Source organism: Belonocnema kinseyi, chromosome 8, assembly GCF_010883055.1.
Source record: "Belonocnema kinseyi isolate 2016_QV_RU_SX_M_011 chromosome 8, B_treatae_v1, whole genome shotgun sequence".
NCBI lineage: Eukaryota > Metazoa > Arthropoda > Insecta > Hymenoptera > Cynipidae > Belonocnema > Belonocnema kinseyi.
In genome coordinates this window covers 135,785,420-135,801,292 of record NC_046664.1, presented here as the reverse complement: position 1 = coordinate 135,801,292, position 15,873 = coordinate 135,785,420, and the positions used below count along the sequence as shown (strand labels likewise).

At 34.8% G+C, this 15,873-nt stretch overlaps 1 protein-coding gene across 1 annotated transcript; it reads right to left on the bottom strand.

The window, feature by feature from the left end:
* Positions 1–1,487: 1,487 nt before the first annotated feature.
* Positions 1,488–15,000, bottom strand: LOC117179147. The gene is made up of 2 exons (XM_033370834.1): positions 14,710–15,000; positions 1,488–1,701 (listed from the first exon to the last, which is right to left on the bottom strand). The coding sequence occupies exons 1-2, from the start codon at positions 14,900–14,902 to the stop codon at positions 1,511–1,513; spliced, it is 384 nt and encodes a 127-aa protein (XP_033226725.1). The 5' UTR covers positions 14,903–15,000; the 3' UTR covers positions 1,488–1,510.
* Between the last annotated feature and the right edge of the window lie 873 nt (positions 15,001–15,873).

Sequence of the window (15,873 nt, the reverse complement as noted above, 5' to 3'; positions counted from 1 at the left end):
CCAAGTAGGAGAGGCAGAAATCCACCTTTTTGAACAATACATTTTTTTTTTCTTTTGCATGTACCGCGAGTTTCAACTAATTTTCGTAATGTTTTTCTATGTTTTTTCAATTTTAGCTTCTGACTTTCTTTAAGAGGAACATTTCCCAAAAAAATATTTAAGGCACCCTCGCAAATACACTTTATGAGTTTAAAATCAGATGTTTTAAGTATTGCCTGTTATTGATCCGGATTTCGATGACAAAGGGCATGTAAAGCTATGGCATCCTTCTTCCCTATTGACTTGCAACCTTTCGACGTCATCACAAATGTCTAACTGGAACTTGACAATCACTGTTTCTCCCCTTTATACTCTTCACTGGTATGTAAACGTACTGTTGAGGATCGTCCGGAAATATACTTGTGCGATAGCGACAGTTATCAGGAGTTGATTGTTTTAGGTCCAGAAGTAAATAGCCATGCTGTTGAGAAGTTGCATCGTGATAGGCTTCTTGTATAAACCGCGGATCTTCAGGACAGATCTGGTGCACAAGATGTTTAATTTGAGCCCGATCTCGAGGATTCTTAAACGTTACAATATGGAAAATAATGGAACGATATGGATGGAAAAGATTTTGAGAAATGAAAATTACACTCAAATTTTTATGATGACTTCCTTTAGTAAAAAGATCTACAATTGTGTGACTCGAAGATTCTCTCATTAAATCATCGAGAATTACAAGTTCAGGCCTCGAACCATTGGAATAATCAGAAGATTGTGGTAATCCTTCATGAAACTTCATCTCTTTTCCATATTCTTTATATACAGTTTGCCACTCAGAATAATAGAAAATTATTCGATCGATTTGTGTATCGCATATTTCATTGAGATTTTGAAGAAACTTTTTTACAAATAAAGTTTTACCACAAACTGTTGAACCACATATTAGTGGCGTGAAAGGATGCTTCCAGCGCGTGTCCGTGTTTGATAGTGATACATCTTCAGTCAAACCTTGTAATTTATACATGAATATGAAATATGAAAAATTTATGAATTTTTGTTGTTGAAATTGGCATATTGTTATTCGAAAAATGTTATTAGCGCCCTGTTTGTTTCATTTTTTAATTAGCTAATTCCTCGCGATGTCAGTGTTTTGAGTTAATACCACTTACACAAGGCGTCTTTCATGAGCTCATTTAATGTGCCTTTCCACACGCCCCTAAAATTAAGTTCATAAAGGCGTGTTTCCTACTGCCCCGCCGCTGTCGTCGTCGTCCATCCCTCGCCGAGAAAAGATAGTTTTTCAGCTATATTCAGGGTAGGGACGAAAAATATAAAGGAAAGCGAGTAAAATTAGACTATTCATATTATGAAAACACATTTTTTATTCAATTATTATTCTTTAAGATTGTACATAACAATGATTGTGTATTGATCAGGATATTCATAATTTTCTGTACATTAAAACAACTTGGTTTGATATAAATTATTCATAGAAAATTTTTTTAAGCACGGTATAATTATTTTCAAATTATAAAAGAGTAGGATCACTAAAAGTAAAGTTTTGGGACCCTATGCACAAGTAGTCATCATATTTATGACTCGCCATGATTTCTTCCGGTGTCATATCTAGAGTTGTTTGACTGCAGCAGAACAGTGTATCCTTCAAAACGCTCTGGTCACAGTGTATTATAGAGCCTTCAAATGATTGTAAGATCATTTCTGAAAGCACAAAGAGTAAATACTCTTATTATTAGAATACAGAAAGTTTATATAATTTAATTCAGTGAAACAAGTGTACCTAAACATTTTTCATTTCTTGCTGAGATAGTTTTTATGCAAAGTTTTTGAATGAGAGATCATTCATTTTAGCCTTTATATGTTATAAATAAATAAATTGTGTGGAATTATCTGTTTTACCTATTTATTCTCTATGTAACCACATGAAAGAGATGAATTTAAATGAATCGGGGCAGCCTTATTAACCACAAGATCGCAAATAGAGTCAAAGTTGATGATTTGGGAATTTTTATAATTTAGAGTAATACCTTTCACTTTGCAAACATGGTGCTGCTTGTCATCTGATGACCGTACTTTAAAGGCATAACATGTTGGCCTACTCGAGACAAAAGTTTCAATATAACTTTTCGAACCATAAATTTTGAGCTCATTTGTCATATCCCGTAGTAAACATCCTGTAAGTGGGGTATATTTACCTGCCTCTTTATTTCTAGCAAAAATGACAGAATCCGTATCAAAATAGATAACACGACGATCTAGTTTTTCAAGTAAAAATACAATTTTAAACGAGCCTGCGCTGTTGTGTATGCGGCTATTACTACGTTAGTAATAGGCGATAGGACTACGTCTTCGTCCTTATACAACGCCTAAATAATTTAGAATAGAGCTTAGCCAGTGATCGTAAACCAGTATTTTAAAATGTTTTCCGGATCCAGCTGAATATCCTCTAAATCGATAATTGGTTTGACGTATGATGTTTTGCTTTCATCAGTAGTGCAATCTGAAGGATATCCGCTGGTTTCATGTTTAAGCTAAAAAATCTATTCATGTATTGTACCAGCAAACCACTGATCTTTGAGTTCGGGTTATACTGAATTGTCTCACATTGTCAAATCTCAAAAATCGATGTTATTTTGTACCCATTTTCGACAGCTAGTTTAAGTTCATCAGAAACCCATGGTCCCCCTATTTCGTTCTTACTGATATTATCTGCATGTGGACAATCTTGCTGTAACTGCAATTAACAGCAAGTTCTGCACAGAAGGAACTTAAGTTTACCGTGCATTCAGACAGGAAAAACAGGCAGATAGATTTCAGTAGGTGGTAATCCACTGCATTTGATGAGACCCTCGACATTATCTAAATCATTATCTGGTCCAGTTCATTCCTTACATTCATCACCAATACGAAGTTTTGGGTGGCCCATGGGAAATTTTCCATATTTTGAAATAAATGAATATTATATTAAATGAATATTGTCTCTTGCCTGATAATAGGAAAATGTATTTCCTATTCTTCACCCGTAGAGAGCATCGCCGGGATTAATAGCACCGTGCATTAGAAGATGATGGTCTTTTAAGAACTCTCTCAATTCAAAATCTCTGGATTGTAACCTATCAAAGTCACACTCCCACATCTCAACTACTTCGTATCCGTTTTCTCGAAGTCGTTCAGTTTGGGCCCTTGTACGCTCAAAACGGTCACACTTTCGACAAAAGAATCAACATTAGTAACTTTGATGAATAATTCTCGGAAAGTTAGGCAAGCAGTACGAAGAATATCAACGTCATTTGTATAGTAAGTTCTAATTTCATTTTTGAAATTGAAAATGTAATTAGTTTTAATCAATCCTTCGTACCACTTATCAAATTCTTTACGGCCCTCTAAGGACATTGTATCTGGGGAGTAAAAATGTGCGTCGGGTAATTTACCTGCATATAACTCATTCTGTGGTGTATTAAAGAGGTGCGCAAACGTACCTTTCTTTGCCTCTTCGAAACCGAAGGCTGCCGGAATAGTACATAATGGCATGTGTAGATAATTAAGACTATCGATAAATCGTGTTTTTTGCACTTTTAGCAAAATTGCGCTAGTACCATTTAAAATAAGCTCTGGCGGTTCATTAGTACCTCTATTCTTAATGAGTTTTCTAAGAATTTATAGAGCATCGAAACCTTTCGCATTGTTTGCTATGAATACGGCCTCATCAAAAAGCTTCAAATCACGAATAGCGAACTCAGTGAACTGAGTTACAGGATCTTTATCGAAAATATACTGACGTAAACCACACCATTGATATTTCAGGTTAGGATCAGGATCGTTCATACAATCTTCACAAACCTGCTTTGCTACACACAAATTGGGTTTGTGAATATTGTTTGATTCTTCATTTTCGGCCTTTTCACACTGCTGTGTTTCAAAGTCATAGAAAATGTATGCAACCTTTTTAGTTTTTGACTGTCCTCTTTTAACTTTTTTAATTTGTAAGGGTGCCATAAAACAAAAATGATTAATTGGCCAAAGTTTTTCACATATTATACAATTAGAGAATCCCCATTTATGTACCTCCCCTTTCTTGGTTTCCACAGAGTTAAGTAACTTTGAACAACCATTGCATATTTGTAATAAAGCACAAATACTTTTACCTGTAGAGTGTGAATTGGAAATTAAATGTTTCCTGAAACATTCGACTCCATAAAAATACCGTCAACAGTCTCCACATTTAAATATTATCATTTTTTTTATTAATGTCAGCATTGCCCTTACATGACGGCGAACCTTCATAAAGTTAATAAATATTGTGTTTGATCTCACTACCTTTATCTAAATCTTTAAAATTAAAAACTGTAATGACAATCTGAGCTTTTGCCAGATATTTCTAATATATAATTAGCTCAGACAGACAACATCCAATATCTGGTATTATCACACCAGCATCTCTAGTAAGCTTTTCAGCTGCCCTAATTCGAGCTTTGAGCTTATACCTATCGCTTATACTTCTATACTCTTTTTTGAAATTGTCATTACTTGGATCAGACTGCCGATTTGCATTCGCAATCGCTACTGCGAGGCCTGTGGTAAAAATGTGTTATTGTTTTTAGTTATAGTATAAACTGATTTTTTTTAAACTTTGCTAGTTAACTTCACACGGCCTTTCCCTGCTATTACACTCACGCGTGTAATCTCTACGACAAAGGTGTCATCAATATTAAAACTTATGGCACTTTGAACTACTGATTCTACTAATTTTTACAAGTCTTCGAAATTCAGATTACTAAGGGGTAAAGACGCTTTCCAGGCAACACCTTTGCTAAACCTAGCCGATCCAAACATAATAACCACTACATCTGTTTCCTTGCACCACGGGACTATATAATTGTACAATTCTAAAAAGGCTAATTCCAACCAAAGAACAGGATTATTCTGTCGAGGAGGTACAATTTTGAAAGTTAATTTTCGTCCATTTGTGTCAAACTTTCTTACGTATTAGTCAGTTTCAATAATTTTTATTATAAAGGGGGCTACAATGTCTCTCTCATTCCTACCTTGTGGTTGAGCATCATGTAAATCATCCGAGAGACTTTCGACAGCTTCATCAGCCATCGACTGACCATGAGAGTCTTGTGCTGTGGGAGATAAGCTAACCTCCATAGCTATGGATGGGCCTGAAATCGCACTAATATCTGCCGCTGCTGTCATATCAATTGGGCTCTGCTTCCTATTTGACCCTTTTTGAGTCAATAATGTGCTTTTCACACAATTTCGAACTTCTGGAAAAAGAATCATTTGAAAATAATTCATTCTTTATAGACCGTAGTTTTGCAATATAAGTTATGTATATATACATGTAATTCACATAAAACTTTTCTTTTTAATTTAGATGTAGATTCATTAATTTGTTTGCGCATTTTTTGCTCCTCTTGTACTTCCTGAAGAACTTTTCTTCGTTTCTTCTGGACCTCCTCGAGATTTCCCTTTGAAACGATCTTTGCCCCGTATTTATCCTGTTTTCTTTGAACTATTTTCAATTTATATTGTTTTGCAAGCTCTCTGTTTATATTATCATTTTTGAATTTACACTCCTTTTTAAATTTGCATCTCTAATTTGTGCAACTTTCTTTATTCTGACTTCCCTTTCTTCTTCCATTCTAATTTTTAATTTTTCTTGCATTTTCTCTTGTCTAACTTTTTCTCTGTCATCCTTTTGTTTACGTCTATTTTCCTGCACTAATTCTTCCGATTTTTTATTTTGTTTTCATTTGCGAATCTGGTATAATATCCTCGTCAAAGTCCGTCTCGTCATCATCAGTTTCTACTACTACTATATTGCCGTGTATTTTTTAATTATATTTTTTAGTGACTCTAGGATCACGTGCTATACTTCTCTCACCAAATATTCAAATATTCACTTTTAGAAAAATGTAATGACTAAAAAATTAAAAAGAGTTTTACTTAGCAATGACATTTTGTATATTATTTATTGTAAAGTTCGTCTCTCTCTACATTTTTATATATTTCCTCAATGTCATCAGTAAAGGTATATCATCCTTCGTTTGCATGGTTGTTTGCACAACGTTACCAACTCAACCTACTGAATAACAGTGGGTGATGTACCCTTCGAACGTGGCAAGAAGAAGCAGTCTGCCATCTTCTCTCTGGTGAGTAATCGCTTTCTGGTTAGTTTCATTATCCATGCACATTATTGATGTTTATTGTACACTCAAACTGGCAACTTTAATCTACACTGATAAACTCCTCACAGAACACAGTTCAATTTATCACACTCAGCAATTGTACAAAATACACTGTGAAAACTAATTACTGTCGACCGTGCCTCACGCTGGTGCATATATATAAAACTGAGCTTCATCCGAAAATGAAAACCTTTGGAAAAATGTTACGGAATAAATACTATTACATATGACCCTCTCACTATCACCATAGCATTTGCAGCTCTTCTACCAAAAAGACCTTCTCCGTCATTGCTTTTCTATTTTGAAAATCTTTTTCACATGATCTTTAGATTGTTAACCCTGTAATTCATTTCCTGATTTGCACACAGTGTCATTATCCATGATTTGGTTTTCTTTATGAAAGTTTCACACATTGATTACCATAGCACCGTCACTGGTTTTCTATTTTGAAAATCTTTTCTCATGATCTTTAGACCTTCAACCCCCGTAATTAATTGTCTGCTTTGTACACTGTGTCATTATTCATGATTTGGTTTTAGTTAAGAAAGTTTCATTGTGATTTAAAAATAAAAATGAAAATTGTAAACATTTGCTTCCGTCTTAGAGCTGACTATATATTAAGGTTCAATTTATAACAGTCATACCCATGAGTGTAAAAGAGACACTCTTATACATCTTTCAGTGTTTCACTAACACTCACACTTCCCTATGATAGGTATGCATTTGACCTATATGAAAACAAGCACAAACCGATATTTAAACCCTTCTATTTTTATTTTAAACCAATGACATTCAAGCTTCGCGTATGAAACGTGTCTAGACTTGTATCATTATTATTAGATTTAAATGCAGTGAAGGGTGGCAGCTCTTCATAGCCACACAACCACCTGCGAGGGAATCGCCGCCATAGTGCTGTAAGGGGGGTTGAGGAATAGTGGAAGGCGTGTCAGGTCGAAGTGGTCTCTTACTACTAATGTTAAAATCATACACTGTGAAATCACTGCCAAACACACTTCCTATAAAGGATAGACGACGCGCTAATCGTGCCCCTATCGCACTATTTGCGCAATGGTGCAGATGCTACCCACACTAAGGTAGCGCTGCGTCCCCAATGTTGAGAGGCAACTGCTCTCTCTCGCTCCCTTTCTCTAAGGTGCAGCAAGTGTCCCTCAAACGGGCATTAACTTGCCCATGTACGGAAAGAAACAGCTACCACACGTTAAACGCAGCAGTCGTATCTACAGGGACACCAACATCACCAAATTTTTTTCCCTATGGCTATGAAAAAAGATAGCTTTGTTGGTTTGATAAATACTATGTTGTGTGCGAATAAATATTTTGGAATTCTTCAGGCTTTACGTGTTTTGGTAGAGGATTTTATGTCACGAATTTTAGAACTATTAACCAAACAATATGTTTCTATGAAGATAGTCGAACCATTTGAGAATTTTATTTTCGAGTTAATGAACCACGAAAAGTGTGAAGTGTTTGAAAATCTAATGTATGAATATTTTTCGCCAAAATTTAATGACTATTATAATGATATTATTGATCATGATATTGGCGGTATATTACTGACCCATATAACTTCTAGTGTACGAAAAAATATACTAAAAACAGTCACGTTCAACTAATCATGTTGGATTATTATGGAAAGGTCTTACATTACATGTGTCTTTAAGACGTCCAATGTCCTAAAGATGACCTAAGGATGTCTTGAAGACTTAAACGTTCTCGGGACATCTTTTGTAATGACATCAGACGTTTTAAAAGCATCCCTAGGATGACTAAAAGACATGTTAGAAAAGACGTCTTAGGGATGTCCCAAAGACGTCTCCAGGACATCCTTATTTTTTGCCCACTTGGTCACGGCTCTACTTCTTGCTTTTATTACGCTTTGGCACGAGAACTAAGATCTCGGAGCTCTTGCTTTTAAAGCATAGGCCTCCGAGTTTCAGGTATTAGGCCAGGCCCTTTGTTCTCATGTCTGGAATTCTATGCTTTTAGATCACAGAGTTGGAGACTTAAAATCACGTGAACATTTTATAACTAGAATCACTCGCTTCCGTGCATTAAATTCTTGAAAATTCTCTCCGTTTATAAAACTTAAATTTTAAGTTTCTAAAGCTGAAATTTTTCTAATTTAAAGTATTTAAGACTAAATTGCAAATTAAACCAATCGAAGTGGCAGTTTAAAACATTGATTTTGAGTTAAAGCGTTCAGTAATATATGTAATATTTACAAGCCTTCGAGAGACTTTTTACAAATAAAGCATTCGAAATTGTACAACACAGATTCAAAAGCCTTTAACTTTATTTAATTTAAAATTATGCCATGTGAAATTTAAGTATAAAAAATGTACATTTTTAATCTTCTTTCGATTTGATTTGAATTAGTAAAAATTCAGAAACTTCAAAACTAGCATTTTAAAATTCTGGCTTCTGAATTACTTACTTTTAAAATTAATGATTTCTTAGTTTTAACATTTACAACTCATAATTTAAGAAAATTCGTAAATTTAAAAGTAACCTCTTATTCTTTGATATGTTAAAATATCAAAAAACGTCCACTGTTACATAAGACTTTATGAAATTATGAGAATGAAAAAATGGATACAAGGACCAAAAATAAACTTTTATCAGACTATTCAATGAAAAATTTGACCAAAATCATAGAAATATGTGGCCATTGATCACAATGTTTCAGGAATCATGGATTATAAAAAAATGTCTGTGATTAGGGAATTAAAACCATTTGTTGCAATTTATTTAGTCTGAGTTTCAAAATATTGGCGCCATCAATGTTTCCAATCTTTTTCAATTGGGTATACATTATTCTGAGTTAGAGGTTAATTTGTCACTATACAGCATTTTGATTTTGCCTTAATTATTCACAAGCGGTTTTTCCCTACTGAAAATTCCTATATAGGAACCTACGTGTTATATGGTTGACATAGATTTTTATATAGATGCCTGTATAGGACCTTCCCTAGTAACGTACCTAATGGTGCCTAACTAATAGTATAACTAATAGCAGCCGTAGGTGCCATAGAATACTACTGCCGCCTGGATATGTTCAAATACAGTAACATACACAGGATCCTATATAGGATCCTTAATAGAATCCTATGTCATTTTTTATATGTGACACGTATAGGTGAAACATATAGGTTCCTATGTGGGATCCTGTACAGGATCCTATGCAGATTCCTATCACGGAACCTATATAGGAATTTTCAGTAGAGTTTACTATTCCAAACAAATTCCATCAATATGAATTTAAAAAGAAGCAAATAAACGTTTAACAATAATATAACCGCTAAATCTAACTGCCTACACTTGATAATCATACTATCATGACTAAGATATCGTTAACGGGCATGATTTGTACATGTTGTTAACCCATATACTTTCGACTTTTCATTCGGTATACTGCCTGAATATACATTGTATTTTTATGTACCTAAAATTTTTGTTAAATTATTACAAATCTAATTTGTAATCTACTAGCATATGTGCTTAATGTGAGCTACAAACTAAAACTGCAGGGGATGTACTGCAGCCAAGTCGGCCAAAAATGAAGGATCTCTTAGATACGTCTTGGGACATCCATAAGTCGGCTTTAATACCATGTCTTTTGGTCATCCTAGGATTGCTCTTAAAACGCCTGATGTCAGTACATAAGGTGTCCCGATAACCTCCATGTCTTTAAGACGTCTTTAGGCCATATTTAGGACATTGACCGTCTTACAGACGTTGATTGGCCTGATATAGTACGTCCTAGAAACGTTCCAAGGACGTTCTTGGGATTTTCATAGTTTTATGCCCACTGGGAGGCAAGTGCTTTTACTCAATTTAATCCAATCAAGAACAATAGACACAAATAGCAACAATTTAAACCGATTCAAATTTTGATAACTCTTAATCGTTATTAATCGTGTCCAATTGATTATTTCTAGGAGGATTATAAGAAATCCTTTTCTTTTGTTCAAAGAGAAATTGTTTTGAAAACAACAAACTAAACAATACATTTTAAATTTCAAAAAAAAAAGTAAGTGGTTTTTAATCCGTGAGGCTAACTGTAAACACCTGCATCATGGGCTCGTAGACGCAGGCTGCAGGAGACCATGTAGTAATACCTCTTTCTCACCGCTGGCAACGTGGAAAAAATCTGGATCAATCAAGGAGAAAAAAGGGATCAGCTGTTTCTGAAGACACTAGCTCGCGAGATTACTTTATATTTAAGAAAAAATAGTCTATGGGTGTGTGAATGATTAAGACATTAAAATTTAAAAGGGATTTTATTAATTGTGTCGCAAAATATATTTTTATAGCTAGTTTTCATCGAAAACTTCAAAAAGGTGAGTCGTTTCGCAAATTTATTTATTTGTTAACCATGTCTCACTCTCTAATGATTTTTGATTGAGTAATTTAGGTATTAATTTGCTAGATTTGGGGGTGAAGTTAAAAGTTTAGTAGGAAGAATTAAAATAAAATAAAAAATAGCGGATTCAAGTCGGGATATGGGCAGTGAAAACGCGCATGACAATGGAAATGCCAATAATAGATTTAATTATATTGAGGGACCTTAAAATAGGTCAGATTCACTACTTGGATCAAATACCTTAGGTTGAGTGGTGACTAGGGGGATAACTCCTTTACAATGCCCGGTAGTTCAGTGTCTGTAGCTACCCAGGTGCATACAGTGCAGACCCCTATTTTAAATGGGACAGTGCGAAATTTAGCAAGCGAAATTCAAGCTTCTAATTTAAGCGATGCAGCAATAGGATGTTTGCGGACAGATTTAAATTAGTGACGTACCCACCTTTTGGGATCCCGTGCAGAAATTGCCCAACTTATTCCCGAGTTTCGATCTGGGCTCGTCGGATTTTCCATATGTGGCCGCAAGGGGGCAGATGGTGTGGCTAGCGTCAAAACCACGTCGGGTTGGGTTAGGTTAGACAAGATTCTTTTAAGTTTTCTGTTATCGTCGTGATATTGTTTTTCTTTCATCGACTTTAAATTCTAAAAGCAAAAAGTAGATTCCGATTTAGGAATCACATAATTGTTGGTGAGATTTCTTATATCCGTAATGAAGGCAAAGGTAAGCTTTAATTCACTAGAATCAACATCAAAATTCATTTTTGGCTTCTGAAGATTTCTAGCAATGCATTCGAGAAAGCGACGTTATCTTGAGAGCATTTACTATTTATGTAAATAAAAAAATATTTTCCAGCTTTTTAGAATTTTATATTTTGTTGCTGATATTTTGAAAATAGAGATCACCTTATAACAAATTTATGAATTTCCGTGTTAGTAAAATTATAGGTTAAATGTTGAAAATGAGGTGTAATGTATAAAGATATACAATAAAGAATATTTAAACATTAAAGTTTTGTAAAATACAATGTAGAAAAAATATTAATATAAAAACTTTTGTAATTTTACTAATTATAAAAATACAAAAATTAAAGGGGTCATGTTAGGCCCCCATTTTGGATGCCCAGATCTGGAACCTGTCGGGTAGGGCGTTTCATTTACGGTCCGGTGCTAGACTGATTACTCTATCGGGCCCACATTTTTCCCGATCGGGGCCCGACCGGCGGCCACCAGACTGTCTGCACGGGATATTTTCCCCCTGGTACAAATTTGAACGCGTCGGAATTGTTTACTTTTCCGGTACCTGAACTCCCTTATCCAATGCCATTTAAAGCCGCGTTAGAGTTTCTTTTCAAATTTTTCGATGGAAAAATCATGCCCGTGAGTCGATTTGATAAAAAATATAATAGAGTTATTTGAGATGATTAAATCAATTATTAAATGATTAAATCGGCCAGAGATACCGCATGTGAGAATTTTATTATGGGGCTGGATCCACGAATGGTGTTAATGGTCAGAATAGGGAGAACAAGATCTCTTAAGGAAGCAATTCTAGCAGCCAGATCGGCTGAATGGGAAATTAAATATGCTAAAGATTTATTTAAAAACCGAGAAGCTGAAAAGATTGATAAAAATGAAGGGATAAAATCAAATAAGTGTCAATCATATCAGGGAAATTGATTGAGGCCATATGGAGGGGATACAAGGACATATACATTAATAGCTGGGAAAGGAAAAAATAATGAAGAATTAAAAATAAAAGCACAAGTGATGAGAGGAATATTCAGAGGGGGTGTAGCCTTCGGCCGGGGAGTAGAGGGAGGCGGGCGGCGAGGGACTCCGTCACAAGTGATCTGTCGCCGTTGCGGCGTGCCGGGTCACTTTGAAAAAGGTTGTGCTACGCCCGTACCTCAAAATTCTGTAGTTTGTTGCAAGTGCTCCTTTAATTTAACTTTAAGATAGTATGTTAGTATATAAGTTATAATTATGAATATCTATAATGAGAAAATTCATAAATTAAACAAAAGTTTCAATAATTGAAAGAAAATTCTAAAAAGGGAGTCAGGTTGGTTACGGCCAAGTACTGTAAATAACTCTGCCCGCCCGGTACATGACGAATACAATAGGACCATTATATGACCGTCTTACCATTTCTCAGTGCCGTTTAGTTGCTGAAAATCAGTAAAAACAGCCACTGAAGCGGCACTGGCGGCCTAGTGCCCGTCGCCAGTGCATTTTTATTGACAGGGACATGCGTCACGATACGATATACAGCCGTGTAAACTGTGGAGTGTAAACAAAAAATGAAATTTATTCTTCTGCAATGTATAAATTAAGGCTGTTGGAACGGGACGCACAAAAATGGCGAAATATATAACACAGTCAAAAATCAACAGCGGTCGAAGGTAATTCGTGTTTTAGGTTTTTAAAATGCACTCTGAAGATTTTCCTGGCACTAAAAGCGGTTGTATGGTTATGAGATATGTGCTTGCTGTCTACTTTTTTAAAACAAACCGAGTGACTGCTAAAAAATGAGAGTAAAGTGTTTAAGAAAACTACATGAATGGAACACAAAGGCGACTCACAGCTGTTTGGTGCTAATCGCTCAGACGTATTTGATCGTACTACCATGCATGTGCACTGTCGGTAAAGCTGCACTCCTCGGTGCGAGAATTTTTAAATTAGAATAAACATGCGACTTATCTTCTTTATTTTTGTAATTGTTTATTGACATGTCTTTTTTTCGGAATAGGAAAACGGTGGAAAGTGATAAAAGGTTGCCTCGCTGATAATAACTGATAATAATTTTTCAATGAAAAAAATGATTTACTGAAATATTTACATGTCTTGTTATGCTGTAACGTGCAAAGCACATATAAAAATGACGCATTACGTAGAATCGCATAAGGGTGATTCTCAAAAAGTTAACCATTTTGTGTCCAAGCAGTGCAATCCATAATACAGAAGAAATGGGCAATGCAAAAAATTCTCATAATAGGAGCTCAACATGAAGACAAACCTCCCTCATTTTGATAAAGCTTAATTATTTCCAATTGTAGCTAAAAATAAAAAATAATAAAAAACGAAATTCGGCTTAAATAATACTATTTTTTGTTCTTTTAGCCAGTCTACGTTTTTTCTCTTTATTTTATCAAATTTTTGATATAAGCAGAGATCCAAGGAGTAGACGTCTTCTTTGCTTTGGGAGTATGGAGTGGCGCAAATTTGTCAAACGCTGAAGATAAAAATGTAGTCAGGCGAATTACGTCTCTATTTATATCCTTTTCAATAAAAATACTATTCTAATTATAAGCAGAGAGGTGCTTAAGAAATTCAGTGTCATTTATATTCTTAAGATTGCGTATGGGCAGGGGAGTTACACTATTGGATGGACTAACGGAGAACTGGTATTCGATGCTGATAAGATCATGGTTTGAGAGGAATGAGATGAGTGTTGAGCAGAAGAAATCACCTTGTCTAAATCATCCTCAATCATCAAGTTAATCCATGTACTAGAATTATCAGTGTCGTGGGTCGTATCAAAGGGAACGATAGATAATTCGGCAGAGAAAACTACTGATTTTAAATGGTGAGCTAAATTGTTGGTAGCATTAAGATTTGTGTTTAGGTCACCGGTGAGTACAATGTTGTTATAATTGGGTATAAGGTTAAAAATGTCATTCTCAAGCTCCCTGTTGTAGGAGGCATTAGGAGGTTTGTAAATTACACCCACCAACGCACTATCATGAGGCGAGGATACCATGATAAAAAGATATTCAGCACTAGGGTAATTGGCAAGAGGACACACTCTCACATGTTAGGTTTGAGCCAGGTCTCAGATATGGCTATGATATGATAAGAACAGGACATAAAGTGATATTTAAATTCAAGGTAATGGGCAGGTAAAGATTCAGCATTAACGTGACAAATATTTAAAGTTTCCATTGTGAAATTAATAGGTAAAGTTCAAATATAGTTACTATATATAGTAAAGTTCAAATACAGTTATATATATACATATAAATGTATGAAATGTATATAAAATATGACAGATATTTATCTATGTCGCAGGAGCATAAACAATAAAGTACTGCTAATGATCGACAAGAAAGAATCAAATACATAATAACCTTACGTCTTGCAATAAGTTCATCCCGTAGGTCTTGTCTTCCGAATTTGGCTACAATGATCGAGGGGATGGAGGAGTGAGTCATTGCAGGTGCTTTCATGATCCTAGACCGTTTTACAATGTTATCCTTACGAATATTCACGTCTAGAGCGCTGGCGACAGATTCCAAGGAGGCCATGAGGTCTTCGTTCGGCTTCATGGGTAAGCCATGAATTTATAGCGTCGTATTCAGAGCCGCTTGTTCGTTGAAATTGAGAGCATGGTCGAGAGTTACCACTTTGACTTTCAAATCATTCGCTTTCTTCTTGACAAGTTCAAATTCCTCATTTTGCACTTTGGAGCTGGATTCAAACAAGTTGATATGCCTGGTGTTATTAATTAATTCATTCTTAATTTACGAAAGGATGGAATTAGGTTTATAATTGAATTTTAACTGTTTTGTTTTAATTTCGCTGAATCTTTCCAGAATCTCACGTGACTGCGCAAGCGCTTCGCTTTGGCAGCCAAAGACCACTTTGCCCACATATTTTGTGAACTAAATATTCTAAAAAATAGAAGGAAGTAAATATTCTAAAAAATTGAACACTTTTGGGGAATGGGAGACATTTTTGTGAGGTTATCTGTCGGTACAATTACAAGCTATTAAATATATTAAAAACACATTCTCTTTTGGGGAATAGAAACCTATTCGGCTATTCTTATAATGACATTTTAAACAGATGGAAAAACCGCGCAATCAAAATAATAGAATAATCATCTTTACTTTTACGCTGAAATCTGAAAATATTAATTCTTCTCTATTCAACGATTATTACCGGAATGACAACTAAAATTTACAATATAGAAAAAACTAAAGTTGGCCGCCCAAAGTTTTTTTTCAAACTCATTATTTTATTGTTTCTCGGCGACAATTTTTTAGGCGTTAGTGAAAATGCCACATTATTGTGAAGAAACATATTCCGCAATGCATAAAAGTAAAATTTTGAAAAATTCAAAATGCAGCCTTACAAAATAATAAAAAACTTGTATTTTCTATGCTTTTCGTCTTAAGATCTTCAAAATGTTGAAGAAAAATCAATTGTAATGTTACAAAGTGAATTTATTTCATATTTTGTTAAAATTTGTAAGAATTATGTAACTTTTTGAAAATAGCAATAAGGCGCCTGTTAT